At 43.3% G+C, this 20,358-nt stretch overlaps 1 protein-coding gene across 4 annotated transcripts; it reads left to right on the forward strand.

Annotated features, from left to right (window-relative positions):
* Positions 1 to 79: 79 nt before the first annotated feature.
* Positions 80 to 20,003, forward strand: LOC108024558 (la-related protein 1). Of its 4 annotated transcripts, none has more exons than XM_017094541.3 (7): positions 80 to 528; positions 2,054 to 3,083; positions 11,920 to 12,262; positions 13,107 to 13,174; positions 13,396 to 14,405; positions 14,639 to 16,803; positions 16,884 to 20,003. In XM_017094541.3, the coding sequence occupies exons 2-7, from the start codon at positions 2,244 to 2,246 to the stop codon at positions 17,603 to 17,605; spliced, it is 5,148 nt and encodes a 1,715-aa protein (XP_016950030.1). In that variant the 5' UTR covers positions 80 to 528; positions 2,054 to 2,243; the 3' UTR covers positions 17,606 to 20,003. The 4 variants fall into 4 exon arrangements, with proteins under 4 accessions (XP_016950030.1, XP_016950033.1, XP_016950031.1 ...); XM_017094544.2 differs by lacking the exon at positions 16,884 to 20,003 and having other exon boundaries at positions 14,639 to 15,356; positions 15,712 to 15,898; XM_017094542.3 differs by lacking the exon at positions 80 to 528 and adding an exon at positions 967 to 1,336.
* The last annotated feature ends 355 nt before the right edge of the window (positions 20,004 to 20,358 follow it).

Raw genomic sequence — 20,358 nt, forward strand, 5'->3', positions numbered from 1 at the left:
ATGGCAACCATCGCCGCGTGCGATACATATCGCAACGCAACGCGACCGAAATGAACAACAACCCTGCTCTTTTTCTTTTGGACCCGTAGAACCACATGTCTGGTAACCGATTTTGATTTTCCTTTCGGCGGTATAATGCTCCAATTAATTGACTAATTGCGGTTAATTGACAACACCAGTGAACGGCGACAGATCGGTGCGACCAGAAGCGAGTCGAGTGTGCGTGCGATTGGCGAAAAATCGAGATCAATAATATTCGTAACGTTCTGCCCACCAGCGCGTGAGTGAGTGCGAGCGAGAGGCAGCGAGGCGAGTGCGAGTGCGAGCAGTGCGAGAGTGTGTGTGCGAGGAAACCCGCAAAAGCAAAAGCCAGCAACAATAACAACACCCGCACGCACACACACACCCACGGATAGTTCACACGCGGAGCGGAAAGTGCGTAGTGGAAAAACATACGAGACGAAGAGTGGGAGAGAGAGAGGTCAGAATCAAGTGAAATTCTGATCGTGGCTTTCGGTTCGATTTCTGGTGCGTATTCAAATCAAAATCAAAACCCCTGCTAGTGTGTGTGTGTGACCGCGTGCATCTTTTGAAATCCGAGGCGATTGCAGGCGAAATCAGCTGTTTCGCCAACCGAAACCAGGGCGGCACTGACAGCAATGCAGGCCGCTGGCCAAATGCATTTGTTATTGCATAATATTTGGCACGGGCAAAGCCAAAGCTTGTTGTTGCTAGCGAGCCTAGAGCAACAACAAGTGTTGTTTATTCCAGATTGTTTACCATAGCTGGCCGTTTACAGCCCTTAATTTCCTGTCACAAGCGGCTAACGTTAAACGTAAGGCGATGAGCGTAGGCCGCTGCCCGACAAGTGGTTAGCTACGTTCGCCAGCCCTGGTCGCCTGGCGTTGTGTGCCGCCTCTTCTTCTTTCCGCTCGTTCCCACTCTTCTTCCTCTTCCTCTTGTGGTGGGGCAGAAATCTAACCTCACTTCTTCTTCTTCTTCGGAGCACTCCGCTGTGTGGCTGCTGCATAATAATATAATAGCTCTATACCTCTCGATTTCCGACGATTGGTCGCGACCTCGCCACGGATTTTCTCCGCTCCCCCCCCGCATGCAGTGCATAATCGTGCAAAATCGCTGGCAGTTAATTCAATTCGCCAGAGCAGCGTGACGGAGGAGGGAAAACCAAGAAAAAGGGCCGCTGGGGAGAGGCTTTTTCCGATGGCCAGTTCCTAAAGAACCGCCGCACTCCTCGGGAGGCTCCTCTGCAGTCCCCCAGAAAGTGGCACCCCCCTCGGGAGTACTATCACAAGTTCAAAGTGCAGTGTGTGTGTGGGTGTGTGTGCTGAAATAGTTGCCTAAGTTTGAGTAAATAATATTGCGAGATTAATCGCCGTAATTGAGCTGCAAACATCTCGGGTTCGTCCAACCCGCAATCCTATAGAGAAACCACTAGTGAATACAGTGGAACTGGGCTAGGAGGGAGTTTCAGAAGCTTAAAGATACTAGTTTGGTCACCGAGAGTTTCATAACGCGAGATACATGTATAGATTCTTATTCAAATCACCTTTAAAATCATTGTATACGAATAATATAATCATATTTATTATTTCTCATGAAAATATAAAGCATTTGCATATGTTTAAGGCCAGTGTCAGGTTTATTATAGTAAATATTTGTCATTCCTAACGATTTAGTTAAATATAAAAAGGTTTTCTAATTAAATTTTGGGAAATACAGTCAGTTAGAATTGCACTCCCTAACAAAATATAAAAGTTCTAGACTTATACCTAAAAAAAAAAGGTATTATTATTTAGTATTACCTTAAAAGAATGATTAATTTATACTATAAAATCAAAACATTAGCTTTTATTGATTTAAATTTGTTGCCCTTTTCCCTCTAAAGTTAAGGAGGTTGTGAAATAGATGACCTACTTCAATCGATTTTGCCCACTAATTAAGCAGAATGATTCCCCAAGCTGATTAGACTAACTTACCCCTCACCTTAACCACAAAACTAATCGGATTTATCTCCATCTTGCAACCCCCTCAGTTTGGAAGCCGATTTCTCGAGCAACCGCATCCCGTTGAGCAGGCAAGGAAGCAGCCAAGAGTTTCCCCTGACCCGCAAACGAGGATCAGCCGCTGACGCAACCGGAGCAGGAGCAGCGCACCGGCTGCCCACTCTGGAGAGGAAACCGGAGTCGAAGGAACCGCAGGAGTAGCAGCCACAAGTGAGGAGCATGTCCGGCAAGGAGGAGACGCCGTCCACGGGAGGAGGAGCCGCTCCTGTGGCCACCGTCGCCGCTTCGGCCAGCGCCGCCGCCACCACCTCGTACGCCAATGTGGTGCAGAACCTGGACACCAAGAAGACAACCGCCGGCAGCAGCAGCAGCACCACCGCCGCCACCGTGGACAACAAAGAGAACCAGCCCAATCTGAAGAGCTTCAAGTCGTGGAGCGAGGAGGCCGCCGCCGCCGAGGCAGCCTCCGTCGGGGAAGCCCCGCTGGCCAGCAGTGTTGGCCTGGCCCAGACGGGGGAGAAGCGAGCCGCGGCCTCGGGCGGCGATAACACCGCCGAGAACTCCTCGGAACTGGACGACAACAATGACTTTGTGCCGGTGCTGTCGCACCATCGACGCGATCGCAAAAAGGCGCGCAAGGAGAAGCCGCGCGATCAACAGCCGACCGGAGGACGTGGCGAAGGTCAGAAATCCCAGCAGGCTGGTGGTGGCCGTCGCCTCCCCGGCACCTCCGACGCGGATCGCAAGCCCTCGGTGAGGTCGCGTGCTCCACGCGGCGGCAGTCCGCGCAAGGCTGCGCCGGGAGCTGTGGCTGCTGCAGCATCGAATGCTGGCGGAGCTGCCGCCTCGGGTGCAGCCCCGGGCGGACCGAAGGTGCACAAGGATCGCAAGGACACTTCGCCGAGTGCCAGCATCGAGGGAGCCGGCAGCAATGGCAGCGGCAACGAGGCCAAGTCCGGCGACGGGGATCAGCAGGCGGGCGAGAAGGGAGCAGCGGGAGCAGCTCCGCCGCCCAAGCGATTCATTGCCGCCCCACCGCCCAAGGTCAACGCCTGGAAGGTGAGTGATTTTATAGTACACTATTGGTTTTCAAGCAATCCTTAAGGGGAATCAGTAGGGAATATTGATTGTACTCGCGGGTATGGGAAAGTATTTCACGACTGTCGTGTTAATGGGCATCAAAAAGCTGTTAAAAGGCGGGAATATGTAAATTAGCCTTATGAGATCATGATATCAGGAACTATTCTTATAGGTGTATGGAGTATTATGACAGATTGTTGCACATCTCACATGATGTACACAGAAACAGAGCCATTAATCAGATTAGAAACAGAAAAATTAGCATTTGCAAAAATAGTTGAACCTAAAACTGAGCTAGATATTGGCAGATGCAAATGGGAAACTGTGTAAAAGTGGAATAAGTTCTAGAAACGACAGCAAAAGATGGTTTTAAACCTATTTTAATGGGTTCTGAGAAGGGGAAATGCTTATAAAAACTTTTATTTTAGGAAAGGAATCTAGAAAATATCAAGATAAGCTAGGTTCTAAGAGAAATTATAAATACAATCCTAGAAAATAAGGTATGGTTTGCCAAATTCGTCGGATACTTGGTGTAGTAGCGATAAGGTTTGGTATTTTGGGAACCCAAAAATGAAGTGCACGTTTTTTGGTGCTACTAGTATTTCGCTCTCTCCCTCACTTCGTTGTTTGTCCGAATTGCGTCTTAAAAATGATGGAAAAACATACGCATGTATGTACGTGTGTGTGGCCACTATTCCAATGTGCATATGTGTGCTTGGTTGTTGGTAAACAAATGTGCGTAGAATGGCGGAGGCGAGGAGAGGCGGCAAAGCGGGCGGCTGATAAACGAGGGTGCGAGGCGCAGTGGCAACAAACACGCGGCGCAATGGAAACACGTTTTCCGCTTTTTGTTGTGCTTTTCCTGCCCCGTTATCAGCGTTATGCTAATAGCGGCAGCAGCAACAGCGGCAGCGGATATTACAAAATTGTATCTCATAGATACACCATTGCAGGTTGCATAATGGCTGGCGAGCAGTGTGTCATCGAAAGAGCAAAACAAGGCGAAGCGCGAGAATCGCCAATCGAGGGAAAAAACAAACATTTAATTGCATTTATTTTTATTTACTCCTGGCGGTTTTGTATTACGCAATGCCAGCGAAAATTGCTGCCTGCGTTTTTTCGCTTTCGTCAAAAGACGAAAAAACAAAAGGTATTTGGGTTTACAGTGAAGACCTTAAAAGAGAAGATACTTTCAGTAAAATACATTTTAAATGTTATCTTAAAAATATTGTATATATGAAAATATTTGAATTTTATTAACACAAGTATTTATTTAATTCGTTTGGGTGCATAAATATATTATTTTTTTTTGTTCAAAAATGTATGATATGATAGATATTTATACCCTAAAATGTTTGTTGCCAAGGTAAAGCCAAGCCAAAAAGCTGTCTAATTTGTTATTTTTCTATACTGTTCCCTTTATTTATGCTCAAGTTCTGTGTTCCCAATTATTTTCCTATATCTACAGTGGCACATCTGTTTCGGCTGTCGCAACGAACGAGAGAAAAAGTTAAATATTTCTCAACTAAAAATAAATGTCAAGGTCAGCCGCTTGTCGTCTATCTATCCAAACACTCCCTCTGCTCCCTCCCCTCCCCCCACCACCCACAGCCCACCCCCATCGAACGAAAGTGGCTGCAAAGGGGAGACCGCAAAGTCAACACAGAGCGAAAGGCAAAAGACAGAAAGAGGAAAAGCAGTCGCACAAACACACAACAAAAAGGTGTGGCTAATTTTCTTTCTGTGGAAAAAGCTAAAAGCCAAAAGTTTACACGTTCTAACTCATTCCCATTTTGTTGTCAAGCGGCAGTTCGAATTCGCTCTGCCTTAGAAAGCGTTTTGTGCCACTTTGGATATGCAAATACATATGTATCTCTCACTTTTGACATTCTTTGCATATGCAAATCGAACTAATTTGGAAGTTAGGAGCCGAGTTTGTGCAAAATGTAAGAGTTTTATGGAAGAAAATAAAATAAAGTAATTATTTTAGAGCAACTATTAACTAGAAGTTGTAGAATTGTGAAGAATATTAATACTATAAAATTATGGGTATTTAAAATTTTAAATATTTGTTTATGTTTGTTACTAATAGTTGTAATTTATTAAAAAAAATATATTCAAAATAATGCCCCTTCCAAGTAAAGACTAAAATATTTTCTTACTTTTTTCAAGGTACTTTTTTTTAGGAATTATAGTTGCAACTTTCAAAAACTTGTGAAATTAAATCTTAAGGAAAATATAAATTTGTCAACCTTTTCTAATCAGATTTTCCGGTTCAGATCGTATTTAAGGGTGGAGTCTAGGTAAAATGATATTATAATAGGTAAAATTTATTTAACATTTTATTTTAACAATTAAATTAACCATAAAAATGGTTAAAATAAAGAGAGGGGATCATTTTTATAAATGCAATTTCCTTCATCAGATGCAGATTTACACAACAATTAAATAAATTTAATTAATAACTGGTTAACAACCTGGGTTACATTCATGCAATATTTGACTGGGTATTCCCACAAATTGTACTGATTTAAATGTATCTTAATTGGTTTAATCCTAACCAACTATATAAATAGTTGGGAGATATTAAAGGTTGAGCTCAAAGGGTTAATGTGGGTAGATGTTGTTGAACTCAAAGGGTTAATGTGGGTACATGTTTTTTTTTTTAGAAGGGTTTTTGGAAAACAAAAGTTTTAAAACTAATTCTAAAATTGTTTAAAAAATGTAGAATTAGTTTTAGTATACTGGTTAAAGTTGTAAGTTTATTAAAGGGTTAAAGGCTTTTATTATTATAGATGTATTGAAAGGGGTTTACATAAAATATCGAGCTCGATTAGAGGGTTAAAAAGGTTGTCTTGAAATTGGTTAGCTTCGATTCTTGTTTTTTTAACCCAGAGCGGCGACGTCGGCAGAGTTGCAGCTGCGCAGCGGCAGCGTTGCAGGGCAGCAATTCAAATTTATTTCCCCGTTTATTTTTCCACGCCAGTTGCCGTTGACGTGTGCCCTGGAAGAGTTCGCGGATGGAAAGAAACACACGCCCACCGATTCCAACTAGTTTCCATTATTAAGCCGCCCCATCGGGAAAAGATAAATTCAAAAAGTTAAAACGTAAACAGCTGAAACCGCACGTGTTTGCGAATTCACCACGTGGTGAAATCGGCAGGGTGGCTCGGTTGCGAGGCGGTCGAAAAGAATAAATTACGAAACTATTATAATATACCCATACAGCTGGAAGGCTGGAAATCGCGTGTGCCGTCGACGTGGAAGCTAGAACTTGATATACTTGTTGATACTTCCACGTTAAACGCTCTCAGCCAATTACGTTACGCCGCCTTACGTAGCGTAAAGCCGATTCGCAAAAAAGAGAGTGATAAGAGCCGCCTCTCTCGCGCTTTCTCTCCGCCCCACCCCCTCTCACCTGTCGGCGGAACAAAACAATAACAAACATGAAAACGAAAGTAAATATGCAATCATCTTAACAACTTAATTTAGGTTTATGGTTTTAATAGAAGAAGAGACCCCCATGCTCAATTGGGGAATGACTTTGTGTGTTAAATTTACTACAGTAAAGATTCGCTATAAAGAAAAGACATTTTTGAAGTGAAAACAAAAGAAATATTAAAATTTTTTTCTTTCAAAAAGTGTTTAAAATGTAAACATGTTTAAATAATCTAGTATTTAAAGTAGCAGTGATTATATCATTTTGGGATTATTAAAAAAAAATGTTTAAAAAATGATAGAATTTTTTTTTACTAAAGTGTATACAAAATAATTTGTATATTTTCTAATGCTTTCATTTAAATTACACGATTGTCATACAATTAAAACTAGTTTTTCCCAGTACTGCCATTAAAACTCAATGATCTCCGATATGTGCACTGTTATTATTGTTGTCGACCCAACAACCGAACAGCCATTGTAATTTAACGTTCTATTTTTAGGCATTCACTTGCAACCGGCGATTAATAACATTAATTTGTCTCAATTACGCTTTTCCCCTCAGATATTACGTTGCAGAAATATTCATACTTCAAACAGAGGCGACATGGGAAATCGAGGCTTGGCAAGCCTCTTATCAGAGTATTCGATTTCGTTTAACTTTGTAATTTTCCATTCACATTGTCTTTGGAAAATCCCAAGGTACAATTACATATATTTACCAATACCTCCCTTGTGGCTGTCATCTTTGTTGACGATATCAATGGGCTTGGTTGGAATATGCATGTATACAGGCATATAATATCAGATATTTATTCGTTCTTTCTTTGCCAGAGAAAAGCTGGTGCTTCCTTTTTCTTTGTGCCTGGGAATCGAGATTTTTCCCTTGTCGTCAAGAGGAAAATGACAAAATATTTACTTGGTTTATTTTATGTATACAGATCGAGCCTCTTTATTCTGATAAGAAATAGATACATTATTAACGCCTCTATTAAACACGGTTTAAATTACAGTTTTGTAATAGATACAAATCGATGTTGTAACAAATTGGCTCCCTATCAGTGCTGTAATACCTTCAAAATCCGTTGGATAACATCTAGTAATGGCTTTCACCATTGTTTACCAAATTAATTTAATTTTATATTCAATTTTATTTGTTTATCTTGGCAGTGGAGAAGCGCAACCTTACTTCCCTACTACTACTTCCCAGTGAAAAAGTGACCCCACTAATTGTTTGCGCAACTATCTCAGATTATGGGAAAGTGCAGCCAAGGTCACCATTGCGAACTCTTATATAAGATCCATTCAGTTATTCAAACTGCTGATAGAGAAGTAATCTACGGGATTTGCTCAATATATTTTAGCGATACTGAAACGTGACAAATGCGATTGATTACAGAACCATGAGGTGATGGGAGACTACCTCAAATATTTATTAAAAAATTATAGAAAACCCTCAGCACGGCATCTGTTTTACTTTCACAATTAAATGCTGAATATAGAATTTATTCAGCATTTTTGTGCAAATTTGTTCTGGGCTTGTTTACCTCTCCCTTGGGGCCTGGAACCTCGATAAGAGTTATGTTCCTAAGCCTGCTACGCATTTAGTAAAGTTGGTCGACTCTGTTGTTCTGAACGTAAACAACTTTTCGCACACACCCCCCCTATAGAGTCGGAGTATCTTTATCGGTGTTGGTGCGATGAGTGTCGTTGGAGTTCGTCGCCACAGATCCGAGTAACCTGGCTCTCCCCACCTCACCGCCACTCGTGGAGCCTCCTTGTCTAATCGCTCAATTCAATCGCAAATAAAACTATAAATAGAAAAAAAGTAAAATGAATAACAGTCATTAAATTGTTTGCGTTTAAAGCTGGCCGGCCTTTTGTATACCCATTAGTTTAGAGTGCAAAAGGGGTATGACATGTTCTCAAGAAAGTTCCATTCTTGGCATTTTTCGTTGGTATTTGAACGTTGGTATTGAACGAATTTACAAAGTATCTTGTAGTCTATCATCTCGACCTAAGCAATCTCACAAACGTATTAGTATATTTATTATTATTCATGTAAGCTGAGCTGATTGTGGGTACTTGTTCTCCACGTATAGCTATCTTTTTTAGCTCCCTCGATTGGCTGAGCACGTTTTCTGGTTTTATTTTCGCATTTTTTTACAATATTTTTACATAACGTCTTTTGCGGCCGGCATTATTGACTGGTTTTTGCATTCTGCTCGTATTTTTCAATTTGCTAAGACGCAGAAAGACCCGCCGAGCGCTCGCAACCTCAAAAAGGGGTATGTATACTATAGGCCACCCCGATCCCTCCTGCACTATAACCCCGAACTGATTACGAGCGGTTCGACTGTTGACTTAGAGAACGCCAGATTCGCTGAATGTGGGTCTTTTTGCACGTTTACCCGGCTCTCGGTCATTGTTTGCCTTTACTTGTACTTCTCTTTGTCGTTGTTTTGTACGATTTCAGCTGTTGCTATCGTGCTAGCCGATTCTAATGCCATTTAAAATAGTCGCTTTGCATTGCAAGCTCCTCAGTTGTCTTTTAGCGATCGCGCGATGTGGTGCATTTACACAGACCCCAGAGATATACTTTCGAAGTGTTGTTAAAGAACAACAGAAACTGAATAAAATTGGGATACCTGAAGCTTTATTTATAGGCAAGTTCAAGTTTGTTGTGTACAATTAACAATTCCAAGTTCTTCATGAATCATTATACAGAGTTGATGTGAAATCTAGACACTTTTTAGTACTATCAATGACCTTGAACCATCCATCTTAATGAATGTGCCTAATCTTGGTTTGAAAAACCTCACCTATAGGTATTATATTATTATAGGTTTAATGACAAACATCCAAGTACGTCAGCAATTATGTGGGGGTTCAAAAGGTCTATAAGTGATAAGAAACATGCTTGTTTAAATATAGACTTCAAAACATGTGCTTGACAAGTGGCACACGCTAATCAAAAGTTGATGGGAAAGCGTTTCCTACGAGTACGCACAATGGAAAATTACAAACCCTAGTGCTCGCCTTGTGACTCATAGGAAAATGTCCTTCTGCAATGCAAAAACTACTACTATGACTCACAAAGAACGAGAAATACCCTGTCCTTGCTCCTGAGTAGAGTCATGGTCGTTCTCCACTTACTTTTCATAGAACTTTATTCGATGTGATTGCAATCGCATAGTTTATTGGCACACATCATGCATGTATCCTTGGCAATTAAGATGAATACGTGATCAACTGCATGGAAAGTGTTTAAATATTTTTAGTACAGGCGTGACACAATCAATTACACTTAAGAAATATATTTAATAGAGAGTTTTTGAGGTATAGTTAAGGTTTACTATCTATGAAGGAAGGTCTAGGGTAAATAATAATGATAGAGGATTTATAATTTTTTGTATCTTGTTTATGGTAGTTAGGTCATATCAGCTTAGTGATATGATTTATGAGTTCGATAATGGTTTATGGTCGACCCTATAGCTTTCAAGTTCCAAATGATATGGCTAACAAACCTTAATTTAAAAGGAAAATAGAAATATATTCAAAATATTATTCAAAAGGGGAAAATAGGTTATGAAATACTTGTAATTCGCTGTAGTTTTTCTATAATTTCCTTAAAAGGAATATTTAAAGAGTATTTTTATAGTAAATCGTACAAAAAGTGAAGCAATTTTTGTATCTGTAATTTTTTTCTTGTACAATGTTTTTTTTTGGATTATTTAAGCAATATCTCGATTTTCTCTCTCTCCTCTTGCATCCGCTCTCTTTGTTTTGAAGTTTTCCCACCACGTTTCTCCACTTTTCGACTCTCCTTCGCATGGCCTACGTGCCGAAAATCACATGTTGTTTTGTTTTGCCTCTTTTTATGCTCCCAGAAAGTTACACACCTCGTGTGCGAGCGAGAGGGCCAATGTTTATGTTTATAATCGTTGGGTTTTTGTTTAATTCGGAGATATGCGTATCACCTGTCTTCGATTCATTCGATATGGGTAGTGGGTGTGTGAGCTTTTGAAGCCGATCAAAACAACATTTAGAAAATGCGTACAAAAACAAAACAATAAAGTAATAAAAGCACGTACGCACACTGAGCGAAAACATGTATCCATTGAATACATGTAGGAATTGAGATACAGATACGAGTACAGGGTGCCCTGCGCTTGCTCTCTCGCCGGCTGCCTCTCTCTCTCTTTCGCTCTGACGCATCCATGAACCGGCGCATCGGCTGTTTTTCGTTTTGTTTTTGTTTTGGATCCGGGGGATACAGTGGCACTCCTTCAGATACAAAACTATTTCAGAAGTTTTAAAAGAGCTTTGGGTAATGAATTAGGAATCTTAAACAAATTATATCTTTGTAGTGGTATATAGATCATAAAAATATATGTAGATACAGTGGTTCTTCTTCATTTATAGAATAACTTGTAAAGTTTTTGAGCTTTAATAAGTGTTTTTGAGAAATATTGAAGTGAAGTTTAGTTACTGAAATTATAATTTTTGCTGTCCCAAAATAGATTATTACACTGGGAAATATGGGGTTTCTTGTATCATACATCAGAATATATAGTATTTTTTTATGACTTAAATCAGAAAAGAGAGAATGTTAAGATTGAAAATCCACATAATTTTAAGAAATTTTTTGGCACATTCAGAAGCTTCACTGTAGCTTTTTTATGCTGCTCTGTAAAACCAGTTGTTGTTGCTGTGCCTTATGCCTCCGCCCCGCCTTTGTTGTTGTGCTATCGTCGTCTTCGTTTTTGCTCACGTAGCCAACGCGTGGACAGCGAAAAGTGGGGGGGGAGAGAGAGAGAGAAAGAGGAGAGAGAGGCGAGGCAGCGATAAAGAGGCGGAGGCATATTCGAAGCGAAAAACTGTCGCTATCGCACAGAACCCATCCAACGTTTCGAGAGAACGGACGCATCCGAGAAATACCAGGCAATTGTTTAAACAAAAACCCAAGAGGCCCAATAAAAATTAAAGCGGCTACAACAACAACAACTGTGCTAATTGCTACTTATAGCAAAGGTGTTGTATGAAAAGCAGAACAAACACAGATAAGAGAAAAACCCGCAGTGCCGAGTGATTAGAAGTGAACTTAGGCAAGGAAACTAAAAGTTCTTGTGCCAAAACGAGGTAATTTTCCATCGCCAAAATGAGAAGTTAGCCGCTCTCTATAAAGTATATATATACGATGCACGACATCGTAGATAGCCACCCTTGTCTTGAACTAAATCTGGGTTAGGGACACTGCGCACAGAGGGAGTTCGGTCGGAGTTGCATTGATTTTTAACCATTTTTCGGAGTTACCTACTCGGTATACAGCCTTTGAAACTCAACTCACATCCGTCAAATGTGTTTCTCCTTACAGATATCAGCCAAACAATCCGGCAGCCCAAAGGCAGGAACTTCTCCATTGGACAAACGTGTTTTGCAGCCCAAGGCACAGCAGCAACAACAAGCCAAGCAGACTGCCAGCCAAAGCAACAACAACGCACAGAACACCGCCAGCAACAAAAAGACACAACAGCAACAGCAGCAACAACCGCAGCAGCAGCAGCAACCTCAACAGGGAGCCACAGCAGCAACAACCACTGCACAGACCACCACAACAGCAGCAGCAGTAGCAAGCACAACAGCAGCAGCAACAACATCGTCATCCGCAGCGGCAACATCAGCGGCAGCAACAACCGAACCAGCAGCAACAACAATTGGTGAGTGCCCGTGGTTGATGGAAAATTTTCCATACACAACTCAATTAATCTCAAGTAAACTAGGGAAAAAGACCTACACAAAACCAGAAATATAACTAGCTCTCAGTCAAAAAGTATAGTGAATGTGGGCCATAAATTTGGATATCAATATATTTGTCGGCGGTATTATTTATAGATGTTTTTGAATTTGCGTAACATATTGGTAAAGGGGCTGCAAAAAACATATATTATTTTTTGAATATCTCAAGAGTTCAACGACCTCAAAATAGGGTTAGCGATAGGGTTACCACTTTCACTAGTGGTATACTTATTATTTAAGGCTGTTAAAGCTATTAAAACTTAAATAAAACTAAAGGTATTATTTAATTTTTCATTATATTCTGTATAATATATAGAACAGTTCCATTTCAATATTTTTTATAATTATTTACGACTACTTGTTATACACGTCAATTAACTAAGATTTCGACTATGGTTTTATTTTTAATTATATGTATTTTTCCTTTGTGAATTTCTGTACTTAAAATATATATATTTTCAACTTGGAAATTCCTATATATTCACTACCCCCCATGGAGTTGTTTTGATGCAAGAGATGAGAACGGGCGAACCTGACCACCATGTGACGGTGCTCTCCCGCCTGGCTCTCATTCTCGTCTCACGTGTCCCTGTCCGACTCTCTGGCTTTTCACTCGGGTTCTCTGTTGACCCGCTGCTCCGAGAGAGAGCCTCCAATTTTGGCGACGCATATGGCGTGGCATGGCCTGATTTCTTATTTTTAAAACACTGTTCTTGTACTTCCACCATCAATATACTCACCCCAGAATCGCTTGTTTCATTACAGTTGATGCCAGTCAGGCAGACGTGCTTGCCAAAGTCGTGGTAAAGGACAAAAAGAAGGTCAATCAGAAGGTGAGAAATCAATTAACTAAGCTCTTAACTATAGCCGATGAAATGGTAAACACAACAATGATATCTTATGCAAGAAAAAATACTTATTTGTAAGATTTAAAAGTACATTTCTTGATATTACTCTCATAAGATGGTCATAATGATCAAATATTTATCACTTCATCAAACCCCATCTCACAATTAAGTTCCTAATACTAAACGTTTAACACCATCTCTTGCAGGCCAGCGACTTTAGCAACGTTGGTGACTGGCCCACGCTAATTGGCGGAATTTCTGGCACTGGCAAAGCCACCAGCAACGAACCCAAGCGCAACCCAACGAAAAAACAGCAGCCAGCCAAGACAGCAGCCGCCGTAGCAGCCAGCAATACCACTTCAAGTGAAGTTGCCACAGAGTCTAGCGTCGCACCCTCGACCGGAAGCGGCGGCAGCAACAGCAATCCCAGCAGCAGCAGCGCCACTGCCACCGCCACCGCCACCAGCAGCCAATCCACAACTGCATCGGCTGCCAGCACGAGTCATGATGCCAAAGCCCAGCGAGATGCTGAACCAGCGACCACTGCTGCTGCAGGAGCTTCTGGCTCCGCTGCCGGGCCTGCCCTCACCAAGAAGCTACCCAAGCACAAGTGGCGTCCGCTGCCCATCGATCTGGCTAAATCCAGCCGCCCCAAGCCGATTGGCGGCCGGCCAAATCGGCGGCTCAGCGACGATGGCTTCGACCAGCGCCGCCCACCGCGCATCTACCATGACCGCCAGCCGGGCGCTGGAGGAGCGGGAGGCGAGTCGCGGCACCCACACGCCGGCCGGCATCCGTACGGGTCACGCTCAGCGGCTTCTACGTCCGAGCGCGTGGATTCCTGGCGTAGCAGCGGCAGCACCACCACAGCCGCAGCGCTCGATGAGCAGCGCTCTGGAGCAGCGGGTGGTGCCGGGTCAGCAGCAGCAGCTGGCTCAGCAGCGCGCGGGCCGCGTCGCTACCGGACGCCGTACCGCGGCGGGCGGCAAGGCCGGGGCGGATTCTCCCGACAGGGACCAGGTCGCCCGACTCATCGCATACCACGCCATCTGCTAGCTTCGGGCGAGTATGCCAATTATCTGCCGGCGGACGCCGCCGGCGCCGACTCCTCGCAGTCGTCGTATGTGCTCATGGGCACTCACTACTTTGGCAATGTGCCCGCAGCCTACATCGAAATGGACGCCACCAGCGTCAAGGAGGCCATCAAGAAGCAAGTGTGAGTAGAGTCATTAAAATGTTTGCCTAATGCCTTTTGCTGGATTTAAGCTGGTTTGGGAGATAATTGAAAACAATTTTAAATATCCTATTTTAGTTTAATTCTAAAAATTCCCTGTAAATTTCCCGACTTAGTCACATATTTTCCTAAAACTGCAGCCAAAGGCATTATATCTGTTGTATCTCAGAACCTTTTTGTTGACCCCCACATTCTCTCCCTTCGATCCCCCTTAGTGAATACTATTTCAGCGCCGACAACCTTACCGGCGACTTCTTTTTGCGCCGCAAAATGGACCCCGAGGGCTATATCCCAGTCACCCTGATCGCCTCGTTCCATCGCGTTCTCGCACTGACCACCGATGTGGCTTTGATAGTGAACGCCATCAAGGAATCGGATAAACTGGAGCTCTTCGAGGGCTACAAGGTGCGCACCAAGACGACACCGACCGCTTGGCCCATCACCGATGTGCCGGAGGCTCAGGAAGGGGAACTTAAGGCTGCCGTCCAGCTGGTGGAGCAGAGTCAGCCGGAGAAGCAGCAGCAGCCGGAGGAGGTTGAGGAGAAACTGGAGGAGCAGACTGAGGTCGGTTCGCCGCCGCCCGTTCTCACATCGGCGATGGCCACGATGCCGCTGAGCAGCATTCCGCCGCCGCCGGTGCCAAGGAACTCGCAGAATCTGGTGCCCAAGATGTTGCAGGATAAGCAGCAGCAGCAGAGATCATCGACCATTGCGGCCTTGAACTCTGTTAATGCGATCAGTGCGCTGACCCAGCAGGTGGAGGGCGGAGCCGCCGAACTGGCTGGACATTTGAGTGGACTGGCGGAGAGTGTGAAGCCCAAGTCGACATCGACGCCGGACAAGAGGTCGGCGGCTGCTGCAGCTGCGGCGGGCAAGGGCGCTGGTGCGGCGACAGCTGCTTTGGTGGCGGAGCCGGAGGGCATGTGGAAAGAGGTAAAGAGACGCTCCAAAACAAATGCTATCAAAGAAAACGCTACTACACCACCACAACAACAACAGCCACCGCTTTCACAAACGCTCAACAACAATAATAACGATAATGTCAAAACGAACAACACCTCGTCCACGTCCACGTCCAAGTCCACGTCCAACAACGCCCCATCCAACGCCTCATCATCAGCCACTGTGTGTGTAACCACCAACAATGCTTCCTCAGCCACCAAAGCAACCACCAATAATGCCACCAAAACCACAACCACCTCCACCGCCACTACTACCACGAACAACAACATAAAATCTGGCAATGCTGCTTACTCCAAAACCCACTCCAAATCCTCATCCAAAACAGCTGCTCCGCCATCCGCTCAGTGCCATGCCGAAAAGGAAGAACTAGACTTCCAGTTTGACGAGGAGCTAATGGACCCCCTACCCCCCGGCACCGGACGCATCAACAACTTCACCGAGAACTTCTCCGACGACGACGAGTCCGACTACGAGTTCGCCGACCGTGACATTAACAAGCTGCTGATTGTGGCCCAAGTGGGTCGTGCGCCCAAACACGAGGGCTACGATCGCACCGCCGACTTTACATCGCGCACGAAAATCACCCAGGATCTGGAGAACATCATCAACGACGGTCTGGTCAACTACGAGGAGGATCTGTGGACCACCACCAATGTGGTGACCGATTACAAGACTGTCAATGTGATTTCCCAGGCGGACTTTGAAAAGCTGGCCGGTGGTCGCAACAAATCCGTGGTGGCGCAGCAGGTGGTCCCACCACCGCCGCCATTCGAAGAGGATCTGGATGAGACCCTGGTGGGTGATACTACCCTGAACTCCACGCTGAACAACACCCTGAAATCGCGACGTGCCCGCTTCTACGCTGCTCCTAACTCGCACTCGATTGATCCCCGGACGCCGAGGAAGAGGAAACTCCGCCACACCGCCAATCCGCCAGTGGAGGCCCACGTCGGTTGGCTGCTCGACACTGTGGAGCACCGACCGCGCACCACCTCAATGGGATCCTCGGCAGGCACTTCGCCCACTGCCTCATCGTACGGATCGTTTGGATCCTCGGTGCCGCAGTCGCTGCCCATATTCCAGCATCCGTCGCATGCACTGCTCAAGGAGAACAACTTCACCCAACAGGCCTACCACAAGTACCATTCGCGGTGCCTCAAGGAGCGCCGACGCCTGGGCTACGGACAGTCGCAGGAGATGAACACCTTGTACCGCTTCTGGTCGTTCTTCCTGCGCGAGAACTTCAACAAGAGCATGTACAACGAGTTCCGCTCGCTGGCGCTGGAGGATGCCGGCAACGGCTTCCGCTATGGTCTCGAGTGCCTCTTCCGGTTCTTCTCGTACGGCCTGGAGAAGAAGTTCAGACCGAACGTGTATCAGGATTTCCAGGACGAGACGGTTGCCGATTATGAAACAGGTAAGAGTTGATTGGAATTGTATAAAACTGACTACTTATTTAAATTTGGATGCGTTACTAATTATATTTCCTGCCATCAGGTCAACTGTACGGCCTCGAGAAGTTCTGGGCCTTCCTGAAGTACTACAAGAACGGCGAGAAACTGGAGGTGCAGCCCAAACTGGCAGAATACCTGAAGAGCTTCAAGACCATTGAGGACTTCCGCGTGGTGGAGCCGGAGATCAACGAGATGCTGCAGGGAGTGGGCAGCCTGAACCCGGGCCGTCAGCTCAACCGGCACCGCAGTGTGTCCGAGAGCGATGGCACGGCTGTCATAACGGCCGGCGGTCGTCGCCTCAACACCACCATCACCAATCGCAGCGACTATGTGGGCAGGTTGCTGCAACAGCAGCAGCAGCAGCAACAACAGCAGCATCAGCAATACCACCACCATCAGCAGGGATACGGGGGCTACAATCAGCAGCAGAACCGCAGACGCACAGGCTCCTTCGGCAGCAGCACAGTACGCATTCGCAGCGGATCCCTGGGCAACAAGCCGCAGGTGGCCAATCGCAATCAGGGATCGCAGCACGAGCTGCGACGCGGCGGCAGCAACACAGGCCTGGCGCCACACAAGCGACAACAGCAGCAGCAACAGAAACCCAAGCCTGGAGCAGGATCACAGACAAATTCAGCACGTGCCACATCAGCGGCAGCAGCGGCCACCTCTGCAGCAGCAATATCATCTACAGCGGCAACAGTAGCAGCAGCAGCAGCAACGCCAGCGGTTACGGTAGCGGGCTCGTCATCGTCGCAGAAGTAGTTGTTACACGATAATGAAGATACACTTTTTGGATTAGGTGTAAGTTAATATCTACGACTTAGTTGTCATGGGGGCACTCGCATCCGATGCTCCGCAATCTTTTGTTTATTCATTCTTATTCTTTTGTAGTATTCAAGTCAAGCGTAAAGTGGGAACAGTCGTTAGCGTTTAGCATAATTAAGTGAAAATTTTTGAAATTTGTTTATTGCAATTTGCCTAGCGCGCGTTGGTTTAGTAGTTACGATTCTAATTGTTTGTTTTTCGCATACCCTCGACAAAAAACTAAAAAAATGGTTGCTTACGAAATGCTCAATGCTCACACAAAACACACACACGCAGCTCACACACCAATTATACACACAGCGGGGTCTGTCTGCTTTGTACCAGTGCCAACCAGCCATGATCTTGGAAAGAAAATAACGAAACGATTGCCCTTACATTTTTGTTCTGTTGATTATTCTCCTTATTTTTTAAAGCGATGCAAAATCAAGGCAAATTTTCCTACTTAGAGCAGCGTTAATAGTTGACGTAATGCCATGAACTGTTGTACTATACGATTAAAGATAATAACCATAACGATAACGATATAACCTATGCATATATTACCTAACGAAAACTGAAAACAAATCAAACGAAATTGATACTGATACACAACAAAAACCAAATGATCTTAATGCAAATAAATTTTGTAAATTACAAAATAATATATATATTATATACACGTATATAACTCTATATGCCAGGGTACAGTGAAGCCAGAAAACGCGTATAAATATGATTACTATTATTATGATTATTTTTTGTGTGTGACCTAAGCGCAAATGTAAAATGTAATTGTTTAAGAGGCAGTGAGAACTTGTAATCCTTAAACCCAATTGAGGCAAGCGGGGCTCAAGTGCCAGCGAATTTTAGTTGTTTAAGCATTTACCACAAGCCAGTCTAGCGCAATCGCCAGCGGCATAGCAATAGGAATCCGACTTGCACTCGGGTGTCCACAGCTTCCCCTGTCGCAGTGCACTGCCCCTCAGTCTATCGATCTATCGATCCGATCTATCGAATTGGTACACCCCCGAAAACCTCAGAACTTCGTACCCCGCCAAGCATTTAGAAGCATGTCAAAAACCATTTATTTTTTACCTTTAGTTTTTGCACTTGTTAATTTTTAATTCGAGAAAACTACGACTATAAAAAAATGCTAGAGAAAAGAACAAAAAAATTTTAAAAACACAAAAATTGTCAAGTCCAAAAAAAGTTTAAAACTTTATAAAAACAAAAAAGGCAAATCATGCAAACGAAAAAAAAAGCATTAAGAGATAATGAAGTTTGTTTCGCATAGTGAATAGATCTAAATTTAAACCATATGTGAGAAATCAAATGTAAGCTTAATACAGATAATAACTATAAATATCTGCATATATCCAAACACACATATAGAGAGACTTGAAAGCGGGACTGCAATTTGAGAATACTATAACTAAATAAGAGGCGAACGGTGAAGTTGTCCGATGCAGTTTGCAAAACTGGTCCTCAAGGTCCTTCAGCTCCTCGACTTTTGCTTCGCTCATCTAACCTAAGCAAGCATACACACAGCACACACAACACACACCACGCAAATACGAAAAGTGCAAAGATCGTTTCATTAACTATTATTTTGTAATCATTAGATATCTGTAAATATACTTCCCTGCTTCTTTTTTAAAATGTCGCCTTATCAATTTTATCCACACATGAACACAATCACATCCACATTGGCCAGACGCTTCTGTATGAGCTTAACGATCTATCAATATTATAGATATTATAACATGAGAGAGATGTAGGATGTCCGACGACAATTCAATCGGCTGTTGCGTAATTATACATAGTTCTGCCACAACTATTTTGTTTTTCACATGAAGTGTTGACTTTAGTTTATGATGTAGCACACAACCACACACATTTGCTTATTGACTTTTATGTGCCCTTTAAGTTTGCAACTTTTATATGAATAATTTACATTTAACTCTACGAATATGATACGATACAAACACACATACACACACAGACCTACGAAATGAACATAATGGAACTCTATTAAAAGTAATTTTGTAAGCTACTTAAATATGGAAAATGCGAGAGGAATACTAAGCAAAACGAAAGAAATGATTATTGTGAAAAACGTGATAGTTTAAACCATAAAGAGTAATATTTACTTCTATTATTATATTAATAATTAATTATACGATGCATATATATGGATATGTATATGTAAAACGGAAAACCACAAAAATTTCTAAACTAACGTAAACAAAAAAAGTAAAAAATTTTTTTAAAATTACCAACACAAAAAAATGTTAAAAACAATGAGTAGAAAAACTAAAACAAAAAAATGAATAAAAAAAACTTGAAAAAACCAAAATATTGGATTTTAATATTTATGTTTATGGGTTGGGAAAAATTTGAAAAGTTCTACTGTTTCAGTTTTCTACAGATGAACAGATGAAGATGAAAAAAGAAAATTCGCGAATTCTTTAGAACTGGTTTAGTAAGTATAAAGTTTCTTCAGTTCTTATTCAAAACAGCTTTCTCCGAACAAGGGTCCAAAAACAAAAGGGCTTGGAACACGCCCAGTCGATTGACCCCTTGAGTAATTAACCCTTTCGACTGTGTGTCATTTTTCACCCGGCGACAAAATGCAAGGGTCTTGCCAAACAACAGCTGCGATCTCCATCCCCGACACATGTTGTTGGCTTTGCAGAGCATTGGGTGTCACA

This window comes from Drosophila biarmipes, chromosome 3R, assembly GCF_025231255.1.
Source record: "Drosophila biarmipes strain raj3 chromosome 3R, RU_DBia_V1.1, whole genome shotgun sequence".
Taxonomy (NCBI): domain Eukaryota; kingdom Metazoa; phylum Arthropoda; class Insecta; order Diptera; family Drosophilidae; genus Drosophila; species Drosophila biarmipes.